Genomic DNA, 24,153 nt, shown 5'->3' with positions numbered 1-24,153 from the left:
TGACAGGTGAATGGGGAGCAACACTAGGCTGGCGTTCCAGCTCTAAAGCCTTCACCCTAAGGTGCATAGCCTCCACCTCCAACTCCCGATTTCTCACCTCCATTTCTTTAATGCGGAGAGCCAGCCGGAGCTCCTCAGCCGACATCCCCGACGTAATAGGAGGATCTGTGGGAGTAGTGGGCGTGACGGGCGGCACTAGACCTCGGAGCTCCACGTCACTTTTCCCTTCTCCCTCTGGAGTGGATGAACCCTCAAGCAAACCCCCCTCCTCCAGCTTCTCAACCACGAGCTCTCTCAGCTCCTCTTTCCTCGCATTTACCGGCACTTGCACATTAAACAAATTCGCAATGAGCATCAAATCCACTTTTCTACATTTATCCACTTGCTGCAAACTAGGATTTCTTGCAAAACTGTCCAAATCGAAATCCATAGTGCCACTCAAGAAAAAAGTGTCAACCAAAATTATGCAACAAAAATAGGTCAAAATACCTACCGAACCTACCCGACGAAACATGAGAAAAGAACGGACGAGCCCCCAATTTATGTTACGCCCGGCCTAGGGGAAAACCGAGCATAGCATAAAAGTGACTCCCCTCTTTCCCAACTCCCAAAGATGACCAGTGCCACAGCAGGTGCAGTCCAAACAAAATTGATTTATTTAATCACTCTTCAATACGGTAGCAAAACGTCGGGGGGAGCACAGCCAAAATAACAAACAAAACGATCTATGAAAAAAAAAGGTAACTAACTTACCTAACTTAAGCAAACGAAAACAAAAGTACAATCAGCTTCCCTGCCTCCCTATCAGAAACAAGGGGAAAGAAAACAAAGAAAAAAAAAGGCTTCTCACCCCTATGGCTACCGGGACTGCTCTTCCAAAAGTTATTTACATTCTTAATAACAAAGTCAATCTACACCACTAGGTCAACACAGTATTCATGTGGCAAAGCACAGCACGGTCCGGTTGGGAGCCAGGAAGGAGAAGGAGTGAGCCGGCATCGGACAGACGCCCTTTTTAAAATAGGCGCCATCAGTCTCCCGTCCAATCACCAGCCGCCACCTGCAACTCAACAAACTGGAGAACATACAAACGGGGTGAACACCACCACCCTCAGGCAGGGAGGGATAAACAACAAAAACACACACTCAAATACAAATTATGACCCAGGGTCATAACAAAAGCAAAACTGCAACAGCGTTGAATTGTGAGTGCATTTATGAACCAATTCAGTAGCTTCATCTACTCTAATTTCACCCATTTCCTTGTTAAATGATATGTAAAAATGAGCCAAGTTTATGGTTGGAACTCTCATTGTGATTACATTGCAGGCAAAAGGAGGAGCACTAAGTAAGATTTTCACTGCCCCATAGCACTAAAAGCCCAGAGTATATCTGCAGGCGGCTGTGCCAGACACCTGTCGATGTTGTTGCATTTCTTACCTCGCCAGTAGAGGTTGATGGAGGTCATAAATTGCACCTTTGCACTTAATGCACCTTTAAGGAAATGTTCAATAAACCTAGTTATCCCAAAGGATTCTGTCCAAATCCTGGTGTTATGTTGGTGTGTTAGACCTTCCTCCTCTCCAACCAAAGCAATATCCAAAACAGCTTATCTTGTCAGGTTTGACCAGTATGGGTTTTTGAAGGCCAATGCCAATACTGATACTGATAAATTTCTGGATTGAAGCTGATTGGATTGAAGAATTTGGTGTCTAATGCCTAAGTTGGCCAACTGGCCAATCTCCCAAAAACTTGGTTTATTCCTTTAAAAACATAAATTAATTATTTTCGGAAAATCTAATTGATTTTTGTTTCTATTGGTGGTTGTTTGACTTTAGGGATGGGCATTTTAAGTAATTTCAGTATTCAAGTACTCGCATTAAATTATTATAGAGTACTCGAGTACTCGCAAAAAAAAAAACTAACGTAAGAATATGGTCCGAAATTAACACCCAAGCGAAAATGCGGGTAGGGGTTCGTGTCCAACTGGAAACACACAAGCGGAACCAAAGTTTGGCGAATATCTATTACTATCTAATGCTTTCACATTTATGTAAATTGGCCAACAACGGAAAACAAGTGCAATTTTAAATTCATTTATTGAACAACCAGGCTACCTTGTCGGCACTTTGCAGATCAGCCCTCAATTTCACCGCGCTTTCCTCATACTTCTTCTCCACTCTCGTACCTGTTGTTCGCCGCGATGGTAGCTTGTACTCCGGCTCAACAAACGCCATCAGCTCGCGGAAGCCTTCTCCTTCCACAAAGCTTAACGGGAGCATATCTCCAGTCACCATTTTCGTGATGAGCTGGCTAATCTTCTCTGCCCTGGTGGCATCACAACAGCGTGTGCTAACACTGTTAGCAAATGAGGTGATACGAGACTGCCTGTTTTCTGTCTCGGCTATTTTCTCCTTTATTTCCTCCATTATCCAAATGGTTAACCATCGAACTAGTTGTTCTATGATACGCAAGTTTAACGTTACATAGCTTGCACTGCACATTCATTTAGTCTATTTTGTTGAAATACTTCCAAACATCACTCTTATGCCTGGTCGCCATTCTGCCTGTAACGTTAGATCCTGTAACAATGCGTGCGCAGATCTATCATTTTTTCTAGCAGTCCCGTCCAAAAAATGTAAACTTTTAATATAGAACAGGGTCAATTTCTGTTTATATTTATTATATACATATATGTTTTTTTTACAAAGCAAAAAAAAAAAATGCGAGTACTCTGTACGTTGAACCGTTGAACGAATACTGACGTCCAAATTGAGTACTCGAGTACTCGAGTACTCATGCCCATCCCTATTTGACTTATGATGATCTCCAACTGGAAGTCACAGTTTGCTCCCCTGATACAGCACTACACTGATTCTACACTGATATGGCCAAAGCATCAGATATGGGTCATACAGGGTTAAAGAAACAGAATTTCTGGTTTACAATAGTCAGCCTGCTGGTGTGTTTGGGCTTGTGGAAGGGATTTAGTGATTTCTGCGCGCGCGTGTGTGTGTGTGTGTGTGTGTGTGTGGGGGGGGGGGGTTAGCTTAGAGAATTCCTTTGAGGCTTCGTTTACTTTCCCTCTGCAGCACTGACAACCTATATATGACCCCCCACACACACACCCCACACACACACACCTCTGACATGTCTCCCATCTCCCTCTGTCTTTTTCTTTTATCTCTTCTCCCTATATTCTCCTCTCCTCTCCTTCTCCTCCTCCTCCCCTTTCTCCTCTCTCCTTCTTCTTCACTTCCCTCACCTTATCCTCCACTTCAATCTTCCTCCACCTCCTCCTCATCTCTCCCAGGCCCTGGAGGACCGTCTGAAGCAGGAGCAGAGAGAGGAGGTTCAGGCTCTGAAGGAGGCCCACAGGAGAACCTTGGAGATCCTGAGACAGCAGTCAGAGCAGGAGCTGCAGACGCTGCGATTTGAACTGGAGGACGAAGGGAAAGCAATGCTAGGTAGGAGGGGTGAATTTACAATAGATAATGATAAAAATCGGATTAAATTGGATTACAGTTACACTTGCAATTAATGTCTCCAGATTCACTAAGATTGCATTGGAATCTGCACATTAAGTTGTGGCGCAAAAAGGCCTTTGAAAAGAGCATTGCGCAAATAGACCCCTTCATCACCAACTGCAAGGGCAAATTGCTTCTGCTGTAAGACTAATGGGAGCATCTGGTCTGATCTGCTCTAGGAACTACATAGTTATGGACCCCCCTGCTCTGTTCGATGGCCATGTCTGGTCCATGTAGGTAAAACACAAGAGGATCGTGCACATCTTGAAGAGCTTGTCTTGCAGCAATGATAACAGCCACTCTGATTGGCCAAACTCTTTGCGCAAAGTCTTTGCACCACCTTTCATCGGAGGAACCTCCATCATATTGGAGGTGGATGACATTGACAATTAATGACTTTTAATAAAAGGCCAGTATCGGCCCAATGTATATTGGTCTAACCCTAGCCCAAACCAAGTGTTTTTAGCTCATTCATGAACCAAATCTAAACATTCATTTGGTATTTTTGTTAGCCTGACATAATGTTGGCTATGTTGACTTTCACATACCTGTGTGTCTCCGCTGTCAACAGACTGTAAAATGGCAAGAAATGATACCTTGTAACAGGTATAAACGACACTAGTAGCATGGCTAACCAGCTAGCTGCACAGCAAGTGCCTGAAAGGCCAATGTATATCCATAGATAAACAGACAGAAGCTCAGCTCAGACTGATGTCTACCTACATTAACCTTCTTTCTCTCCTCTATTGGTCTCATCACACTCTCAATTCTCTTTGTAATAATTCAGTGTTAAATGAAATGAAACAATTTTCATCTTTTCTGTAATGGATCAAAATTGTTCAATTCAGATTCTCTCTCTCCACTTCTCCCACACCCCTATCTCTAACTCTCTGTCTTTCTATGAGTCTTCATTTACACTTGGTATTAAAATGCAGTCTGCATCTGGATACGCTATCCGGATAATGAACAATTCGATCAAGCCATTGGAATTGCACCTGGTATTTCTATGGGTTCTGGTTGTGTGCATTCTGTCCAACTTGTGATCGTATCTTATTTCTCACGTGGCTACAAAAACCAATATGGCAGCTGTTTCTTCCCATGGTGACGATGCATCTACCCACAGTGATTGCATTTCTACCCATGTCGATAATGTTTCTACCTGCAGTGGTGACATTTCTAACCACAGTGATGACATTTCTACCCACATTGATGAGGTTTCTTAAACGAACACTTTGCCGATTTTCAACCAGCTTTGTATCATTACAATGTTGGTAGTATATGCAAATGAACAATGTTTACCTTCCCTCCATGTTGCCTGCACCGAGAGCTCCCCGTTCATTTGCCGGCAGAAACTGAAACAGACAGTTGGATCGAGAGCCATACGAGCCGGCAAAAAGTTTTGCCGGCTCGTATGGCTCTCGATCCGACTGTCCGTGGATGCGGGCATACAAAAATGAGTAAGTACAATCTGTAGTTCGAATAACAGCCATGCGAGCCGGCGCAGCTTCAAAATCTGTTGTTCTTCCGAGGACCAATGATGTCACTGGTTCGCAGAAGTACAACAGATTTTGAAGTTGCGCCCCAGAGACACAGAGAACATTAAAAAGACCTGTTGTTGTTTTTCACACTATATCCCGATTTCGGATAGATAGAGATATGGTTGAAAGTGTTCCTTTAAGTTCTTAAGTTTCTACCTACAGTGATGATGTTTCTACCCACGGTGAAGATGTTTCTACCAACGGTGACAATGTTTTTACTCGCAGCGATGACATTTCTACTGCGGTGATGACATTTCTATCCGTGGCAGTCACGTCTTTAACTGCAATGATGATATTTCAATGCGTGGGAATCACATTTTTAACTACAGTGATGACCTTTCTGCCCGCGGTGATGGTGTCTCTACTCGCAGGAATGGCATTTCTACCTGATGATGGTTCTACCCATAGTGGTGAAGTCTCTACCTGCAGCGATGATGTTTCTGCCCCATGATGATGACGTTTCTATCTTTTGGATCTTTTGGATCAACAAACACAAGTTACCCTCAGTATTTTATTGACAATGATAAGACTATAAACAATATGAATGATGTGGTTAATGGGTTTAACAATTTTTTTGTAAATGTGGGACCAAAATTGGCAGAAGAAATCAATGACCCACAGCCAGAAGAGGGGGGGGCTGTTGATGTTTATGGGGATAGAAATCCAAGCTCAATTTTTCTAAGAGCAGTAGAAGAACAGGAAATTATCAATATTGTTAAAGTGTAAGAATAAAACGTCTACTGACTGGAATGAAATTAATATGACACTAGTCAAGAAAGTCATTGACGGCATTGTAAAACCACTAACTTACATTTGTAACTTGTCCTTCAAAACGGGTACATTTCCAGGTAAAATGAAAATTGCTAAAGTTATCCCATTATATAAAGCTGGGGATAGACATCACTTTACTAATTACAGGCCTGTGTCCTTTCCCAGTTCTCTAAGGTATTGGAAAAACTCTTCATTGAAAGGTTAGACAATTTTATTGAGAAGCATAAATTGTTGACTGACAGTCAATATGGATTCAGAACAAACAGATCAACATCTATGGCACTAATTGAGTTAATAGAAGAAATAGCTAGTTGTATAGAAAAAAAGAAGTATGCAGTGGGAGTATTTATAGATTTAAAAAAAAAGCATTTGATACCATTGATCATGATATATTACTCAATAAAATGGAAAGGTATGGTATCAGAGGGGTTGTGCTGAATTGGTTGAAAAGCTATATAGGAAACAGGCAACAATTTGTACAGATAGGTGACTACAAATCAACATGTATGGATATTACTTGAGGAGTCCCACGGGGGTCAGTATTAGGCCCGAAATTGTTTATTTTGTACATAAATGACATATGCAGGGTATCAAAGATGCTGAAATGTGTTTTATTTGTGGACGATACTAATATTTTTTGTTCTGGGGAGAATTTGCAGCAGCTTTTGGAGGTGGTTACGACAGAAATGAGTAAATTAAAACGGTGGTTTGACACAAACAAGTTATCATTAAATTTGAACAAAACCAAACTTATGTTGTTTGGAAATCATAAAATAAACACACACGTACAAGTGATGATAGATAATGTTAATATAGAAAGACTATATGAAAATAAATTTCTGGGTGTGATATTAGACCACAAAAGCTGCTGGAAACCTCATATAAAATATGTACGAGTGAAGTTGGCAAGGAGCGTTGCAATTCTGGGAAAAACAAGGCACATTCTGGATCATAAAGCGTTGTACACTCTGTATTGTTCACTTGTATTGCCGTATCTGAATTACTGTGTGGAGGTGTGGGGTAACACCTACAAAAGCACCTTACACTCATTATGTATACTACAAAAAAGAGCCATAAGGATAGTAAACAATGTAGGATATCGTGAACGCACTAACTTGCTGTTTTTAAAGACACATGCTTTGAAATTCATGGATCTGGTGGAATTTAAGACTGCACAAATAATGTACAAAGCAAGAAATAATTTACTTCCTGGCAACATACAAAAAATGTTCTTAGACAGAGAGGGGGGGTATAACTTAAGAGGAAAAATTAATTTGAAAAAACGTTGTGTCCGTACCAATCTTAAGAGTATGTGTATTTCAATTTGTGGGGTGACTTTGTGGAATGGTCTTGATGTAGAACTCAAGCAGAGTAAAAATATCAAACAGTTTAAGAATATGTACAAAAAAACTATTTTTGCGAGGTACAGGGATGAGGAAGGGGCCTTGTTTGTCTCAAGAATGTGACGCTCGCTGATGATGATGGTGGTATTATTGTTTTTTGGGTTTTTTGTTTTTTTTCCTATTGTTTTCTCTCTGTGAGTGTTGGGACATGCCGGATGGGCACCTACAAGTTGATTATGTATAAAGAGGATGAACATAGAGGTTGATTATGTATGTATAAAGAGGATGAACATAGAAGTAATTATTTAAATTGTGTATGATGGACACTGGGGTGGATAGTTGGACTATAAACATTAAGTTTATTGATTAAGTTTAGAAAAGGGGTATGACCAAATAAGTATTTTACTTCTTCCTACTCCATTTCGGACATGTAATATTTATTTATTTATTAGTTAGTTAGTTAGTTAGTTTTTATTATCCTTTCGGAAATTCTCTTTGTGTCTGTGGCAACTGTCAGACAAATACAACCACAACAGAAAGGACATTACAATTAAAGACAGACATTTAACAACAAAGTGCTCCACATCAACATCACCAACAATCAAGAATTAATACAACAAAATGCAAGTGACACACACCTCATATCATCAGGATTTGTTTAACAGAGCTATACTGGAAGGTATAAAGGATCTCTGGGCACGGGACGTCCGCAAAGGCGGTACCCTGTACCTCCGTCCTGATGGTAACAACTCATATTCACCACAGAGAGGGTGTGATACATCACTGAGGATTGCTCGCCCTTTCCCCGCCACTCGGGACTCACAAAGCAGTGTCATACTATGTTGTTGCTGACCCGCAATCTTGCTAGACATTTTAACAATCTTATTGAGTTTGTTCTTGTTAACTACAGACAGTGAGAAATACCAGGCAATGAAGCAGAAAGTTAGAATACTCTCCACAAATGAACGATAGAAGAGAACCATTATATGTCTGTCCACTCCAAACTGTCGAAGCTTTCGCATGAAGTATAGTTGTTGTAATCCTTTCCTGTAAATGACACCTGTGTTTAAATCCCATGACAGTTTCTTATCAATTACTGTCCCTAGATATTTATATTCATTTACCACTTCAATACAGTCACCATCAATAGCTACTTGTTGGTGTGTCCTTCTACTCGCTCTGAAATCAAAAATCATTTCCTTAGTTTTCTTGGTATTTAGCTGAAGAAAACTGGCGTGACACCAATTAACAAACTCATCCACACATCCACGATACTTTGTTTCATCTTCAGTGATCAAACCAACAATCACTGTATCATCAGCAAATTTAACACTGAAAACATCAGATGATTTAGCCCTACATTCATTTGTATAAAGAGTAAATAGCACTGGGGAGATAGCGCTCCCTTGTGGGGCCCCAGTGTTGGCAATAATAGGGGAGGACACTGCAGCATTCACTCTGACACACTGTGATCTATCAGTCAAAAAGGACTCCACCCATCTGATGATTCTGCTATTCACCTCTAACCGTACCAGCCTTTCCATTAAAATATGTGGTCTTATGGTATTGAATGCGGATGAAAAGTCCATAAACATAGCGCGGACATATCATTTTGGTTGATCAAGATGACAGTGAATTCTATGCAATACATACAAAAGAGCATCTTCTGTGCCCCTCCCCCTTTTATATGCAAATTGCAGTGGGTCAAGTTTGTTTTGCACCTCACTGAGAACACGATCTAACACTATTCGCTCAAGACTCTTCACTACAATAGATGTTAAGGCTACTGGACGGTAATCATTTAAGGCCTGTGGTTTCGGTGTTTTCGGGACAGGCACTGTAAGTGAAGATTTCCAGGCTCTGGGAACACAGTGTGTATCAAGTCAGATTTGAAACAAGTGACTATAAACAAAACTAAGCTCCTCCCTACACTCCTTCAGTACCCTACCAGTTAGTCTGTCAGGACCAGCTGCTTTTCTTGTGTTAATCCTTTTAAAAGTTTGACAAACTTCCTCTGCTGTTATGATAACTTCCTGGCCGGGGTCAAGTTGTTGCCTAATCAGATTCCGCTCAGTGTTGAGATCTGATGTATCAAACCTGCCATAGAATTTATTTAATTCATTTGCAAAGGTCAAATCATCCCCATGATTACCTACAAGTGATTTCTTCTTCTTTTCCTGTCCTATCATTGTATACACTCCCTGCCATGCCTGCCTTAAGTTGTTCTCCCTCATCTTCCTTTCTATCTTCTGCTTATATTTATGTTTACACCTAATGACTATTTGCCTAATTTCCTTCTGCATAACTCTAACCTGCCTACTATCACCCTGCTGAAAGGCTTGCTTTTTCCTCCTCAGTGCTGCTTTCAATTCTCCATTTATCCATGGTTTATCATTTGGAAAAATCTTGATACATTTCGTTGGTATAACATTGTCCACACAAAAGTGTATATAGTCTGTTGCCACAGTGTTGAGCTCGTCCAAGTTCTCACTGGTATCTATGAAGATGTCCCATGATGTACAGTCAAAACATCCTCTCAGACAATCCACTGATTCATCATTCCATGTCTGGATGGTTCTCAACTCAGGCTTGCTGGTTTTAAGCCGCTGTTTATAGAGAGGGACCAGGTGGACAGCGTTATGGTCTGAGTCCCCTAGTGGTGGTTTTGGATACCCCCTATATGCATCCTTTATGTTGCCAAAAGCACAAGTGTCTTCTCTCCTCTAGTGGGACAGGTAATGTACTGATAAAAGTGGGGCAGTACATGTTTTATAGAGCAGCCATTAAAATCTCCCAATATAAATTTAGGGGCATCAGGAGCAGCATTTTCTAATCTAACCACAGTATCATGTATTACATCTGCAGCAGCCCGTGCATTCGCTCTCGGATGAATATAGACAACAATGATAAATAACTGTCCAAACTCCCTAGGGAGGTAGAAAGGTCTAAATGACAAGGACAGGAGCTCAATATCCTCAGAACAATATGACTCTCGAAGTGTGTAGTGTGTAGTCCCCGTCACCAGTGGATCACGATCCGTTCTCACAGGATCACTAAACCCTGCGACACGAAGTGAGGAATTGTCAATTGTATCCTTTAGCCATGTTTCAGTAAAACACAGCAGACAGCTGTCCCTGTACTCGGTGAAATACCTCACAGCCGACTGAAGCTCTGTTAGTTGCTTGGGGAGAGAGCGAGTGTTTGCAAGGATCACTGTCGGTAGAGGCGGCCTGCTGCCACGGGCCCGGACCCTCCGTCGCACCCCTGCACGCCGACCTCTCCGCCTTCTTACTGCCGATGTATTCACTCCTCTCCTGCACTCCCTCGGCAGTTCCAGGGAGACGTTGTTACAGTCATCATACTGCCCCAACTGCAGAAGTTGTTCCCGGCTGTACCGAAAAATGCCAGTGACTGTACCGGTCTGCTCGGCTGTGGAAGTGTGCTCTCCTGTTGTTAAAGCTCGTGTCGGAGCCGGGAGCAGCAGGTGGAAAACAAGCATCAGCCAGTACATGTGCGCTATTAGATACATCTTTAGTGCCTTCGATGTATTTCAGGCATCGGATAATCCACGGGCAGTAGTTGGAGTCACACTTTGATTACAGGCGACAAAACGCACAAAAACAAAGAAAAAACGAGCAAACAAACGAACATATCTGACGTGCCACAGACACCCGTCGCCACTGTGCAGCGCCAGAAGTTGTTTATTTATGTTGTTTATTGAGAATTTGTTGTATATGTTTACTGTTCATTTTATTGGTTATTCTTGTTTTGTTTTCTTACGTGTATATATATATACATATACATATATATATATATATATATATATATATATATGTATATATATATATATTTTTTAACATGTTCGAAATAAATCTATTCTATTCTATTTCTATTCTATTCTATTCTATCCACTGTGATGATATTTCTACCCTCTGTGATGATGTTGCTACCCACTGCGATGACGTTTCTACCCATGGTGATGGTGTTTTTACCTATGGCAATCATGTTTCTACCCTCTTTGATGATGTTTCTACCCACGGTGATGCGTTTCTGTCCTCAGTGATGACATTTCTACCCACTATGATGACGTTTCTACCCACTATGATGACGTTTCTGCCCACTATGATGGCATTTCTACCCACTATGATGACGTTTCTACACTCAATGATAATGTTTCTGTCCATGGTGATGATGTTTCTACCCACGGTGATGACCATTCTACCCAGAGTGATGGCATTTTTACCCAGAGTGATGGCATTTCTACCCACTGTGATGATGTTTCTACCCATGGTGAAGATGTTTCTACCCACAGTGATAACATTTGTACCAGAGTTTCCGTTATCCGGTAATTACCGTTTTTTTACCGGGAAAAGATGGTGAAGTCCAACATATTTAAATCTCTCCGGTCATAATGTCCGGTGAAAATAATTCCCTCTAAGCACAATTTGAATTGTATTAAAATAGGCTAAAATTAAATTTCCACATATCCTTCTATTAAAAAAATGACGGGGATCTCTCTTTCTTACAGTGGCACCTATAGTCGCAGGCCTTTTGGATTTCGTGGCCACAATCTTCGCTTACATAGGCACCTTCTACAGACTGGAGAGCCGCAGCCGCGGGTCTGCCATAAGCAAAATATCTTCATCCTCATCTTCAGTCTCTCCGCCTGTAGCCTCAGGGCTCGTATTGTTGGTGTGTGGACTGTCACTCTCGACAGGTCGCGCATCCACCGGCACCGGAGTTAAAAAGTAGTCTGATATTATATCAGTCCATTGCGCGTCAGTCGCTGCTCCTCTTACAGAAATTGAGTTTAGTAATCTAGCAATTTCTGCCTCACGGGAATTCATTTCTATGTCTTTTAATAATATCAATTCAATTCAATCTCTCTCTGTCTCTCTCTCTCTCGCACACACACACACACACACACACAGGTTGAGATGCCTGACAACTACGTTTTCCCGCGGATGAAACAATAATTTTGATTAGACAATAAAGTGATCGGTGGTCAACCTGTTACTATGCAGATGTTCATTCATAATTTTAAGGGACACATAGTTAAGGGGAGAGAGAGATGGGGATAAGTGTTGCCAGGTTCTTAGCAACAAAACCCGCCCAGTGCCAATTAAACCCAACCCATAAACAGCCCAATGATCAACGAAACTAGTCCAAAATAACAAACCAATAACAAAACTCCACAATACAACCCTGACAAAATTTATAAACAGCGTTTTAAGTCCTACAGCATTTATAACATTTCCAAGTACATTAAAAACCACGAACCTGGCAACATGAGGAATGCGAGCTTTGTTGACAAACTAAGCTAGTAGTTCTGCTTGTCACCCTACCTTTATGAGCTTCAAAACTATATTTAGCGTTTGAATTTCACAATAATCTTTACGCAGAATGAAAGCCAAGGCTTTATTTTATTAAAATCTGATGAAACCCCAAAACAGCCAAAAATCGATCTTTTCTCATAAAATCACGTTTATCCACAAATGCGCCATTGCGACTTCCGACTGAAAATGATAGAACGCGTCACATATTTGACCGGAATTTCTCCCATTTGTCCGGGACATTGAAATCTTCCAGGACACGTGGACCGGCACCAATTTTTTCTAACGGAAACTCTGGTTTGTACCTGTGGTTATGGTGTTTCTACCATCGGTGATGCCATTTTTACCTGTGACAATGATGTTTTTACCCACAGTGATGACGTTTCTACCCTCAGTGATGGCGTTTTTACCCTCAGTAATGATGTTTCTACCCTCAGTGATGACGTTTCTACCCTCTAATGACATTTTTTACTGATGACGATGATGTCTATATCTGTGGTGATGACATTTCTACCCTTGGTGATGACATTCCAACCTTGTGGGCGGATATTTTCTCAATAATGCAAGCAGACAATATGGACTACATTTCCACCTGGCTGATCCCATCATGTTCCCATGGCAGTGCTTGCTGTGTTTATTAATACCTTGCATTAACATGTATTTTTCCTTATCCAGATAAGATGTCCAGGTGCAGATCACATTTTAGTACCATGTGCAAATGGGATCTCTTTTTCTCTCTACCAGCCTCCCTGCGTTCAGAGTTGAACCACCTCCATGCTACGGCCATAGAACATCTGAAGCAGATCCACCTTAAAGAAAACACTAACGCTAAACTGGAGCTAGAGAGTGCTATGGAGCAAAGCCACGAACAGGTGAACTGTCATAGTGAAAACAGGTTTATTTTGGTCTATATAGGCCAGAGTGTAACTTTTACAAAAGAAGAGAGAGAGAAGCTGAGATGTTATGTGTGTCAATGTTTCTGTTTCTCTCTCTCCATCTTTGTCTGTCTCTTGCTTTCTCTTTCTGTTTTCTTCGCTTCCCTTGTGTGTGTGTGTGTGTGTGTGCGTGCGTGTGTGCGTGCGTGCGTGCGTGTGTGTGTGTGACCTAGTATACTAGCTCTCTAAGTTTCCAGTTCCCTAATGACTATGGCAGTAGTCTACAGTCCCTATCATCTACTAACTTGTGTATTCTCTTTGTGTTTTCCTCTGTGGATGCAAATGTATGTGGATGCGGTCCCTGTATGTGTGTGTCTGTGTGTGTGTACCATCTAGGAACAAGAACTCCTGGGACGTATCTCAGACTTGCAGGCAGAGGTGTGTTGCCGTTGCAACCGCATCACGGACCTGGACCACGAGATCCACTCTCTAAATGAGACCATCGACACTCTGACCAGAGAGCTGGAGCTGAAGGGCAAAGAGGTGCTGCGGGTCCGGAGTGAAGCTAACCATCAGATAAGGTGAATCACTGTGTTTGTTTGTGTGTGTATGTATTAAAGAAGGCTGTAATAATAATCCATCACAGTAAACATGAAGTCTTCATTTGGTTTGGTCAAACTTTCTGTTTCATCTTATTTCATTGTTCCCAAGTTGAGTGTTTTAATATCACTGCTGCATTATGTTACACTGTGTGTAGGAGCTATTTCATCAGTTTGATTATTTCATTATTATTATTTGTTATTTTTGCATTTGTTTGTATTTTATTTTTGTAGACACTAGGGGCACTAAGCACCAGACCAAGCACTTGTTGGGTGAATGGCAGGATTAAGGATAAAGGTATCAGGTGTGTCAATGTCAGGTGATGCACCAGGAAGGGACATGGTTTTTTACCAGAGCAAGAGAGAGGCGGCATGATGAACACATGTATGTTTGCTTTTGAACTGGAAAAATAAAATCAACCTAAACGTGGATCTTGCCTGGACAATGGACTTCTTAAATTGCCTGAGTACAACCCAACTGAAATTGTGCATCAGTGGCCTTTTGTCGTAAGTTTTATTTTGAAGAAAATCCTTTTGACAAATAGCCACTACATAAAGTAAAAAACCTCCCTTGGAACAAAGTAAGAACCCGCCCTTGGAACAAAGAACTTTGGAACAAGAAAACAGAAAAAAGGAACATTTCTTGGATTCTTTGGATTTCATGTGGATGTGCATTCTTGGATGCACGTCATCAAAGGCAAGCTTTCGCCGAAACACCCCAAACAAAGGACCGGCCAGCCACGCAATATCAAGTTCAGCCAAGCCGAAGCAGGAGCGCACCACAATAAAGAAACACTGCGCAGACATGGTATGTGCATTGGACAAACATTGACTGTAAAGCTGTATTGGAAAACGGCACAACAATTGGAGTTGACTGTCATGTTTTCACTGCTCAGCATTGTTCTTTGGCGGTGTTAATTGTGTTGGCCATGAATGTGTTTTGTTGGATTGGCGCTGATTGTTGGAATTGCTGCTTCGGTGTGCGTTCGTGGGTCTCTGTTGGTGTGAAATGCCACGTAATACGTGTCGTGTGATTGTTTTATGTCGCTGTGCAGAAATAAGTTGCGGGCTGAATGATACATTGTTTCAATTCATTCTAGCATTTGGTTTCTGGTTGTGGTATTGATACATTGAAAGCATTGTGAACCGTGCTTGTGATTGTTTCCAGAAATGTTTTATGGTTATGCTGCAGTGTTGGTCGCGTGTGTTAAAGGGGAAGCGCACGAAATGTCTGACGTCACTAATGATAAGACAGAGGGCGACATGTCTATGCCATCAGAAAAAAGAGACATCAAATTCACTGTCAAGGGTCTGGCTTACCGCATAGAAAAGTATCAAGCAGCAAGAAAATCAAAATGCAAGCAAGCAAGCAAATATATGAAAAGGCTTCAAGTGCTTATGGAATTCAAGGAAAATGTCACTGAAGTGCAATGTGAATTGTCCAATTTCATCAAGTGCTATGATGAAGCAAGAGATGAGCATGCATCTTTCTTAAGCTTACCCATACCTCAGGATGAAGTTGAAAAACAAAATCAGTGGTTTCACACACAAATGACACACTGTGATTTTACGGAAAATGTGAAAAAATGGCTTGTTGATACTGGTCAACCATATGCACACCCTAATATTAAATGTTCTGAACATGTTGATGTCTTAAGCGTGACAAACTCAGAGGAAGTTGGACCTGGGGATAGTGTTTCCAATGTCTCACGCTCTAGATCAAGCCATGTAAAAGCTTAATCTCAAGTATCACGTGAACATCCTCTGCACGCATCAAGGCTGAAGCTGAAAAAGCAGCTCTTATGGAACGTGTTGCAGCACTGAAGAAAAGACATTTAATAGTGGCACAAGAGGAACAACTGAGAAAAAAAAAAAGAAAAACTTGCATTGGAAACAGAGATGGCAGTTGCTAATGCTAAAATCCATGTATTGGAAGCCAATGCATCAAGGAATGGCTCTAGAGTGTCAGATGGAATGCGCTCTTATTTTGAAAAGTCTAATGCTCAAACCACCAGTAATCTCAATCCTACTGCAGCTGCCTACAATCCTGAAAAAGGGCTAACTGACTTCTTACCTCCACCATTGGTTGTTCGTCCAAAGGAAAGGACACAGGAACAAGTTTCTAAAAAATCAGTCAGAACCATTGCCCAGACTCAAGCGACAAATCAAGTGCAAGAAACTCAACTGAGGTCCAGCATGCATACCCATACCCATGTACAGAGAAACTCAGTGAGACATGTTCACTCTCAAACTCCAATGCTGAGTGATAACAGTCAAAGGGACATCGTCAATATCATGCAAAGACAAAATGACATTACTACTTTATTGGTCAAACAAAATCTCTCATCTTCTCTCTCACCAAGAGACATTCCAGTATTTAATGGAGATCCTCTTCAGTACCAAGCTTTAGTATCAAGTATCAGAGCATTTGAAAATGGAGTAGAGGAAAAGACAAACAACTTCAACTGCACTTTCTTGAACAATACACCAGGGGTCAGCCACGAGACATAGTGCGCAGCTGCCAACATCTTCCTCCAGATCAAGGATACGAGAGAGCTAAAAATCTTCTCCGAGAACATTTTGGAAATTAACAAAAATTTTCTTCTGCATATATGGACAAAGTTTTCAGCTGGACACCTATTAAAGGTGAGGATGTTCAAGTATTACAGGCTTTTGCTCTCTTTCTCCGTGGATGCTGCAATGCAACAGAACAAATCATGTACATGAAGGAATTGGACATGCCATCAAACATGAGAAACATTGTGCTGAAGTTGCCCTATAAGCTTTGAGAAAAGTGGAGAAGCACTGCCTGTAACCTGCAAGAGCGGCAAGGGCAGAGGGCCATGTTCTCAGATCTCGTCAGATTTATTGAAAAACAAGTCAAGATTGCATCGGATCCCTTGTTTGGCAACATTCATGATACACAACTTGTAACTTCAAGCAAAGGTTTCACTCCAAGGCAAATAAAGGAGACAAAAGGGCATAAAGGAAGCAGTTTTGCCACCAATGTTACTGCAATAGAGGGAAAAGCCAAGTCAGAATGGATGGGGAAAAAATAAAGCTCCTCCTCCCCCTCTACTTACCAAGGCTGTTTGTTCTGCAAAAAAGGTGGTCACTCATTAGACAAGTGCTCACAGTTTAAAGGGAAAATTCACCGTGACAAGATTAACTTCATCAGGGAGAAGGGAATCTGGTTTGGTTGTCTGCAAGTAGGCCACATTAGCAGAGACTGTAGGAGTCGATTGGAGTGTAATGTGTGTAGCCAAAGGCACCCGGGAATTCTCCATATTGAGCATCAGGATAAAGGAACATCCTCAGAACAATCGGAACAGCCAGCTAAATCAACGGTGAGCACTGCAACTGCTGCACCCCAGACATGTGGCCATATCGGGGCCGGTTGTGAGGACGACTGCATCTTTTCTATTGTCCCAGTCCAAGTGAAGAGTCAAAAGGGTGACAAGGTATTGCAAACCTACGCCTTCTTGGACCCTGGCAGTTCTGGTACGTTCTGCACAAATAGTCTGGCGCAACGGTTGAATGCGAGTAGACGAAGAACCTACATTCTGTTACGAACAATGGGTCAGGAAAAGACTGTGGGCAGTCATGTGATATCAGGTTTGGAAGTGTCTGGATTGGACAAGGATGACTTCACTGAGTTGCCTGATGTTTTCACCCAAAAGTGCATGCCTGTGACCAAGCTGAATATTCCCAAGCAAGAAGATGTTGATCAATGGCCATACTTGAGGGGTATTGAACTCCATGAAATTGACTCTGACATTGACTTGCTCATTGGAACAAATGCATCAAAAGTGATGGAACCGTGGGAGCTGGTTAATAGCCAGGGATGCGGACCCTATGCGGTGAGAACCAAAGTTGGATGGGTTCTTAATGGTCCTCTTCGAGGTGGAAACGGCAGCAGGAAACAAACTGGCTGTTCTGCTGTAACTACCAATCGAATTTCCATTGCAAACAACGAGGAAATGCTGGTTAATCAATATAACCATGATTTCAGCGAGAGGTCATCAGAGGAACAGGCTGAAATGTCAAGAGAAGACATTAAGTTTATGAATATTGCTGACAGCTCAGCAGTGCTGAAAGATGGCCATTACTCCCTTGACCTACCTTTCAGACATGAAAATTCCATCTTACCAAACAACCGCTGTATTGCAGAACAGCGCCTGATGAGCTTGAAGAGGAAGTTTGGAAAGAATGAAAGGTTTCAAGAGGAATACACATCTTTTCTCAGTGATGTAATCGATCAAGGCTATGCTGAGATTGTTCCAGCAGACCAACTGAATCAGAGTGATGGAAAGGTCTGGTATATTCCACACCACGGGGTATACCACCCCAGGAAAGGAAAGTTGAGAGTGGTGTTTGACTGTGGAGCAGTGTACAAGGGAACATCACTAAATTGCCAACTGTTACCAGGTCCCAATCTTACAAACTCTCTCATCGGCGTCCTTATCAGATTCTGACAGGAGCCTGGTGCAGTGATGGCTGATATCCAGGCGATGTTCCATCAGGTCAGAGTCTCAGAAAAGGATATCAATTTTCTCCGCTTTCTGTGGTGGCCTCAGGGTGATATCAAACAAGCACCAGTGGAATATCGCATGACCGTTCACCTGTTTGGAGCTGTGTCATCACCGAGCTGTGCGAATTATGCACTAAGGAAGACCACAGATGACAACCAGTCTCAGTTCTCTACAGAAGTGGTCAGTACCATCAACTGCAATTTCTATGTGGATGACTGCTTAAAGTCTTTTTCATCAGAGGAGGAAGCAATACAGATGGTGAAAAACCTGACTGATCTCTGTCGTAAAGGGGGGTTTAACCTCTCAAAGTGGATAAGCAACAGCCGCACAGTTTTGACATCAATTCCAGAGGAAAGCAGAACAAAAGAAGTGAAAGAGCTTGATTTGGATAAAGACAGCCTTCCACTGGAGAGAGCACTTGGACTCCAGTGGCGTGTGGATATAAACAAGTTCAAGTTCAGAACTACAGCGCAAGAATGACCACAGACAAGAAGAGGGATCCTGTCAATGGTCAGCTCCCTGTATGATCCCCTGGGATTTCTTGCCCCTTTTACTCTGCCAGCCAAGTTAATGTTACAGGAGTTGTGCAAGAGGAGTTATGGATGGGATGAAAAAATTCCACAGCCCTTCTCTCAACAGTGGTTCGAATGGCTACAGGGTCTTGAAGTGCACAGTTGCACCACTTTTCTGATGCCAGTCAGGAGGGATATGGTACTATGTCTTTTCTGAGGTTGGAGAACAGTGACAAAAGGCTGCATGTTGCATTCCTCTTCAGAAAGGCCAGAGTTGCACCACTAAAACAAACCACTATTCCCCGGATGGAACTCACAGCCGCTGTCCTCGCTGCGCGAGTTGATAGGATGCTCCAGAGAGAGTTGCAACTTCAACTGCAAATATCAACTTTTTGGACAGACAGTACAACAGTCCTAAAATACATCAACAATGAAACCAAGCGTTTCCACACCTTTGTTGCAAATAGAACAGCTGTCATAAGAGAAGCAACTGATGTTGAACAATGGAGATATATTGGTTCTAAGGAGAATCCAGCTGATGAAGCATCCAGAGGAATGAAAGTGGATGACTGACAAGCAAAAGGTGGATTCATGGACCAGAGTTTCTCTCTAAGCCAGAGGAGGAATGGCCTAAATCTGCCTTGGATCTCAATGTGATTTCTTCTGATGACCCGGAGGTCAAGAGAGACCTGGCAGTCAACTTCATTGCCAAAGACACAGAAAATCACACCAATTATCTGATCAACTACTTCTCAACTTGGATGAAACTGAAAACAACTGTGGCCTGGTTTCTGAGACTGAAACAACTGCTCAAGCTACTGAGACAGAGAAGAAAAGAAATCCATGCTGCCATCAGCATAATTGAAAATGACCCAGAGAAACAAAAGACAACATTGGAGAAAAGAATGCACAACTTCAAAACCACAATCAGTCTCGATCAGTTTGTGTCCTGAAGATTATGCCAAGGCAGAGCAGGCAATTATTTGTTTTGTGTAAGGTCAAAGGTTCAAAGACGAAATTGCCTTATTGAAAGCCGGCATTAATGTCAAGAAAGTCAGTCAGCTGTACAAACTTGATCCAGTATGGGAGGACGGAGTACTGAGAGTGGGTGGTCGTCTGAGTAGAGCAGCAATGCCAGAGGAAACTAAACACCCTGTTATCCTGTCTAAGGATCTACATGTTTCCACACTTATTCTGCACCATATCCATCAACAGCTAGGACATGGAGGAAGGAATCACATGCTGTGCCGTCTCAGGAAAAAATGCTGGATAATAAACGCCAACTCCGCTGCAAGGAAAGTCATATCCAAATGTGTCACATGCAGACGTCATAGAGGAAAGATTGCTGAGCAAAAGATGGCAAACTTACCAAAGGAGAGAGTCTTACCTGATGAAGCACCATTTACCAAAGTTGGGGTAGACTACTTTGGTCCCATCAATGTCAAAAGAGGAAGAAGTATTCTCAAAAGGTATGGAATTATTTTCACCTGCTTGACCAGTAGGGCTGTGCATCTGGAAGTAGCATACTCTAGATACAGATTCCTGTATAAATGCTATACGAAGATTCATCTGCAGAAGGGGACAGGTATCTAGCATGAGATCTGACAATGGTACAAATTTTGTTGGAGCCAAAAGAGAAATGAGGGAGGCTCTGGCTGCCTTGAACCACAACAAGATCCAAGGTGCCCAGCATCCCATCATGGTGGCGTATGGGAGCGCCTGATACGCTCAGTGAGGAGGGTGCTCAACTCTGTTCTCTGCCAACAATCACTCGATGATGAAGGGTTGCAAACTGTCCTCTGTGAGGTAGAAGCTATTCTGAACAGCAGACCTATCACTAAAGTTTCTGATGAGACAGATGACTTGGAGGCTCTCACACCTAATCACATCCTTCTCTTAAAAGGAAAACCAGTTTTACCACCTGGATTGTTTGAACAAAGAGATCTATACATCAGAAGGAGATGGAGGCAGGTGCAGTATATAGCTGACCTCTTTTGGAAGCGGTGGATCTCTGAATACTTACCTGTGATGCAAGAGAGACAGAAATGGTCCAGAGTAAGAAGAAGCCTCACTCCTGGAGACATTGTCATCATTGCAGATGCTACAGCTCCCAGAAGCTCTTGGACGATGGGCAAGGTTTTGGAGGCTAAACCAGACGCTAAAGGCCTAGTGCGCAAACATCAAAGAAGAGAAGATTCAGTCAAGCTTAAATACATGACACATACCACATACTATTGAGAATATGAGTTTATTCATAGCTCCATTGAATTTTTTTTGTAATTGTGTTTATATTTTGCACAATTAGGGGCCGGAGTGTAGGAGCTATTTCATTAGTTTGATTATTTCATTATTATTATTAGGGCCCGAGCACCGACCGGTGCGAAGCCCTATTGAAATGCAAGGAATTATTAGGGCCCGAGCACCGACCGGTGCGAAGCCCTATTGAAATGCAAGGAATTATTATTATTATTATTATTATTTTTCTTTTTCTTGGGCCGAATGAATCGCATTTTTAAGGGGCTAAAGGTGCTCGGATAGTTGCGAAACTTTGCACACGCCTCAGAAGTGGTGGAAATTAGAGATTTTATGGCTCTTGCGCATGGGTGTGGCAAAATGGCTCAATAGCGCCCCCTACAAAATTCAAAAAAATACTCATCGCTCTACGTTTCAGCTACATGTACCAAATTTGGCAGGCACATGTATCATGTCCAGACTTACAAAAAACATCAATAGGTCCCATGACCTAAACCCAACAGGAAGTCAGCCATTTTGCGTTTATTGTGGCATTTTTGTGCGTTTTTGGCCATTTACAGGGGTCATACTTTAGCGAACTCCTCCTGGGAGGTTAATCGGATCCACCTCAAACTTGCTCAGCGTATATGACAGACCTTGACGATTAAAAGTTTATATAAGCTTGAGTTTTTCGTCCAACGGCGTGGGCGTGGCGAGGCGTCGAATTTCCATGTTTCGCCACGAAACAGGAAGTGCTATGTAACTCGACTGTACATGGTCAAATCTGCCCCAAACTTCACATGTTTGATAAGTGTCATGGCCTCAAGACATCGACATGGCAATATTCAGTTATAGTCATAGCGCCACCTACTGGCAAAACAGGAAGTGGTTTGTAACTCCACTGTACATGGTTACATCTGCCCCAAACTTCACATGTTTGCTAAGTGTCATGGTCTCAAGACATCAACATGGCAATATTCAGTTATAGTCATAGCGCCACCTACTGGCAAAACAGGAAGTAGTTTGTAGCTCGGCTGTACGTGGTCAAATCTGCCCCAAACTTCACATCTTTAATAAGAGTCCCGGGCTGAAGACATCGACATGCCAATATTCAGTTATAGTCATAGCGCCACCTACTGCCAACACAGGAAGTGGTTTGTAACTCCACTGTACATGGTTACATCTGCCCCAAACTTCACATGTTTGATAAGTGTCATGGTCTCAAGACATCGACATGGCAATATTCACTTATAGTCATAGCGCCACCTACTGGCAAAACAGGAAGTGGTTTGTAGCTCGGCTGTACGTGGTCAAATCTGCCCCAAACTTCACATGTTGGATGCCAGTCCCGGCGTGAACACATCTACAGGCCAATATTTACTTATGGTCATAGCGCCACCTACTGGCAACACAGGAAGTGCTTTGTAACTCCACTGTACATGGTCACATCTGCCCCAAACTTCACATGTTTGATGAGTGTCCCAGCCTCAACACATCCATAGGCCAATATTCAGTTATAGTCATAGCGCCACCTACTGGCAACACAGGAAGTGGTTTGTAACTCAGCTGTACGTGGTCAAATCTGCACCAAACTTCACATATGTGATGAGAGTCCCGGGCTGAAGACATCGACATGCCAATATTCAGTTATAGTCATAGCGCCACCTACTGCCAACACAGGAAATGACACGTTCTATACTGAAAATTCTGAGCCGCGTCGATCGGTCAGTGTCCAGTAACGATGCGGCGGCTGCGGCACACCCCGACGTGCGCGAAGTGCGAGGGCCCGATCATCGCTGCTTACAGCTTTAATTCTTTTTCTTTTTCTTCTGCCGAATGATTCGCATTTTTGAGGGGCTAAAGGTGCTCGAAAATTTGCGAAACTTTGCACACGCCTCAGAAGTGGTGAAAAATTATATATTTTATGGGTCTTGCGCATGGGTGTGGCAAAATGGCTCAATAGCGCCCCCTACAAAATTTCAAAAAAATACCCCTCGCTCTACGTTTCACCTACATGTACGAAATTTTGTAGGCACATGTATCATGTCCAGACTTACAAAAAAGGTCAATGGGTGCCATGACCTAAACCCAACAGGAAGTCAGCCATTTTGAATTTATTATGGCATTTTTGGGGGTGACAGGGGGGTCATACTTTAACGAACTCCTCCTAGGAGGTTAATCGGATCCACCTCAAACTTGCTCAGCGTATATAACAGACCTTGACGATGAAAAGTTGGTGAAAGCTTGAGTTTTCGTCCAATGGCGTGGGCATGGCGAGGCGTCAAATTTCCATGTTTCGCCATGAAACAGGAAGTGCTTTGTAACTCCACTGTACATGGTCACATCTGCCCCAAACTTCACATGTTTGATAAGTGTCCCGGCCTGAGCACATCTACAGGCCAATATTCACTTATGGTCATAGCGCCACCTACTGGCCAAACAGGAAGTGCTTTGTAACTCAGCTGTACATGGTCAAATCTGCCCCAAACTTCACACGTTTGATGAGAGTCCCGGCCTGAAGACATCTACAGGCCAATTTTGAATTATAGTCATAGCGCCATCTACTGGCCAAACAGGAAGTGGTTTGTAACTCGGCTGTACGTGGTCAAATCTGCCCCAAACTTCACATGTTTGATGACAGTCCCGGCCTGAAGACATCTACAGGCCAATATTTACTTATGGTCATAGCGCCACCTACTGGCAACACAGGAAGTGGTTTGTAACTCAGCTGTACATGGTCAAATCTGCCCCAAACTTCACATGTTTGATGAGAGTCCCAGCCTGAAGACATCTACAGGCCAATTTTGAATTATAGTCATAGCGCCACCTACTGGCAAAAGAAAATGACACGTTCTATACTCAAAATTCCACGTCCACCGTTCACTGTCCAG

At 42.4% G+C, this 24,153-nt stretch overlaps 1 protein-coding gene across 1 annotated transcript in view; it reads left to right on the top strand.

Annotated features, from left to right (window-relative positions):
• Nucleotides 1-24,153, top strand: part of fam184aa (family with sequence similarity 184 member Aa) — a 117,963-nt gene that overhangs the window by 61,305 nt on the left and 32,505 nt on the right. Inside the window, exons 17-19 of the mRNA XM_078291145.1 lie at nucleotides 3,314-3,467; nucleotides 13,257-13,384; nucleotides 13,784-13,968. Of these exons, the coding sequence (XP_078147271.1) occupies nucleotides 3,314-3,467; nucleotides 13,257-13,384; nucleotides 13,784-13,968 (467 nt within the window). The remainder of the gene's footprint in view (nucleotides 1-3,313; nucleotides 3,468-13,256; nucleotides 13,385-13,783; nucleotides 13,969-24,153) is intronic.

Source organism: Centroberyx gerrardi, chromosome 21, assembly GCF_048128805.1.
Source record: "Centroberyx gerrardi isolate f3 chromosome 21, fCenGer3.hap1.cur.20231027, whole genome shotgun sequence".
NCBI classification, from domain to species: domain Eukaryota; kingdom Metazoa; phylum Chordata; class Actinopteri; order Beryciformes; family Berycidae; genus Centroberyx; species Centroberyx gerrardi.
This window is presented reverse-complemented; position numbering and strand designations above follow the sequence as displayed.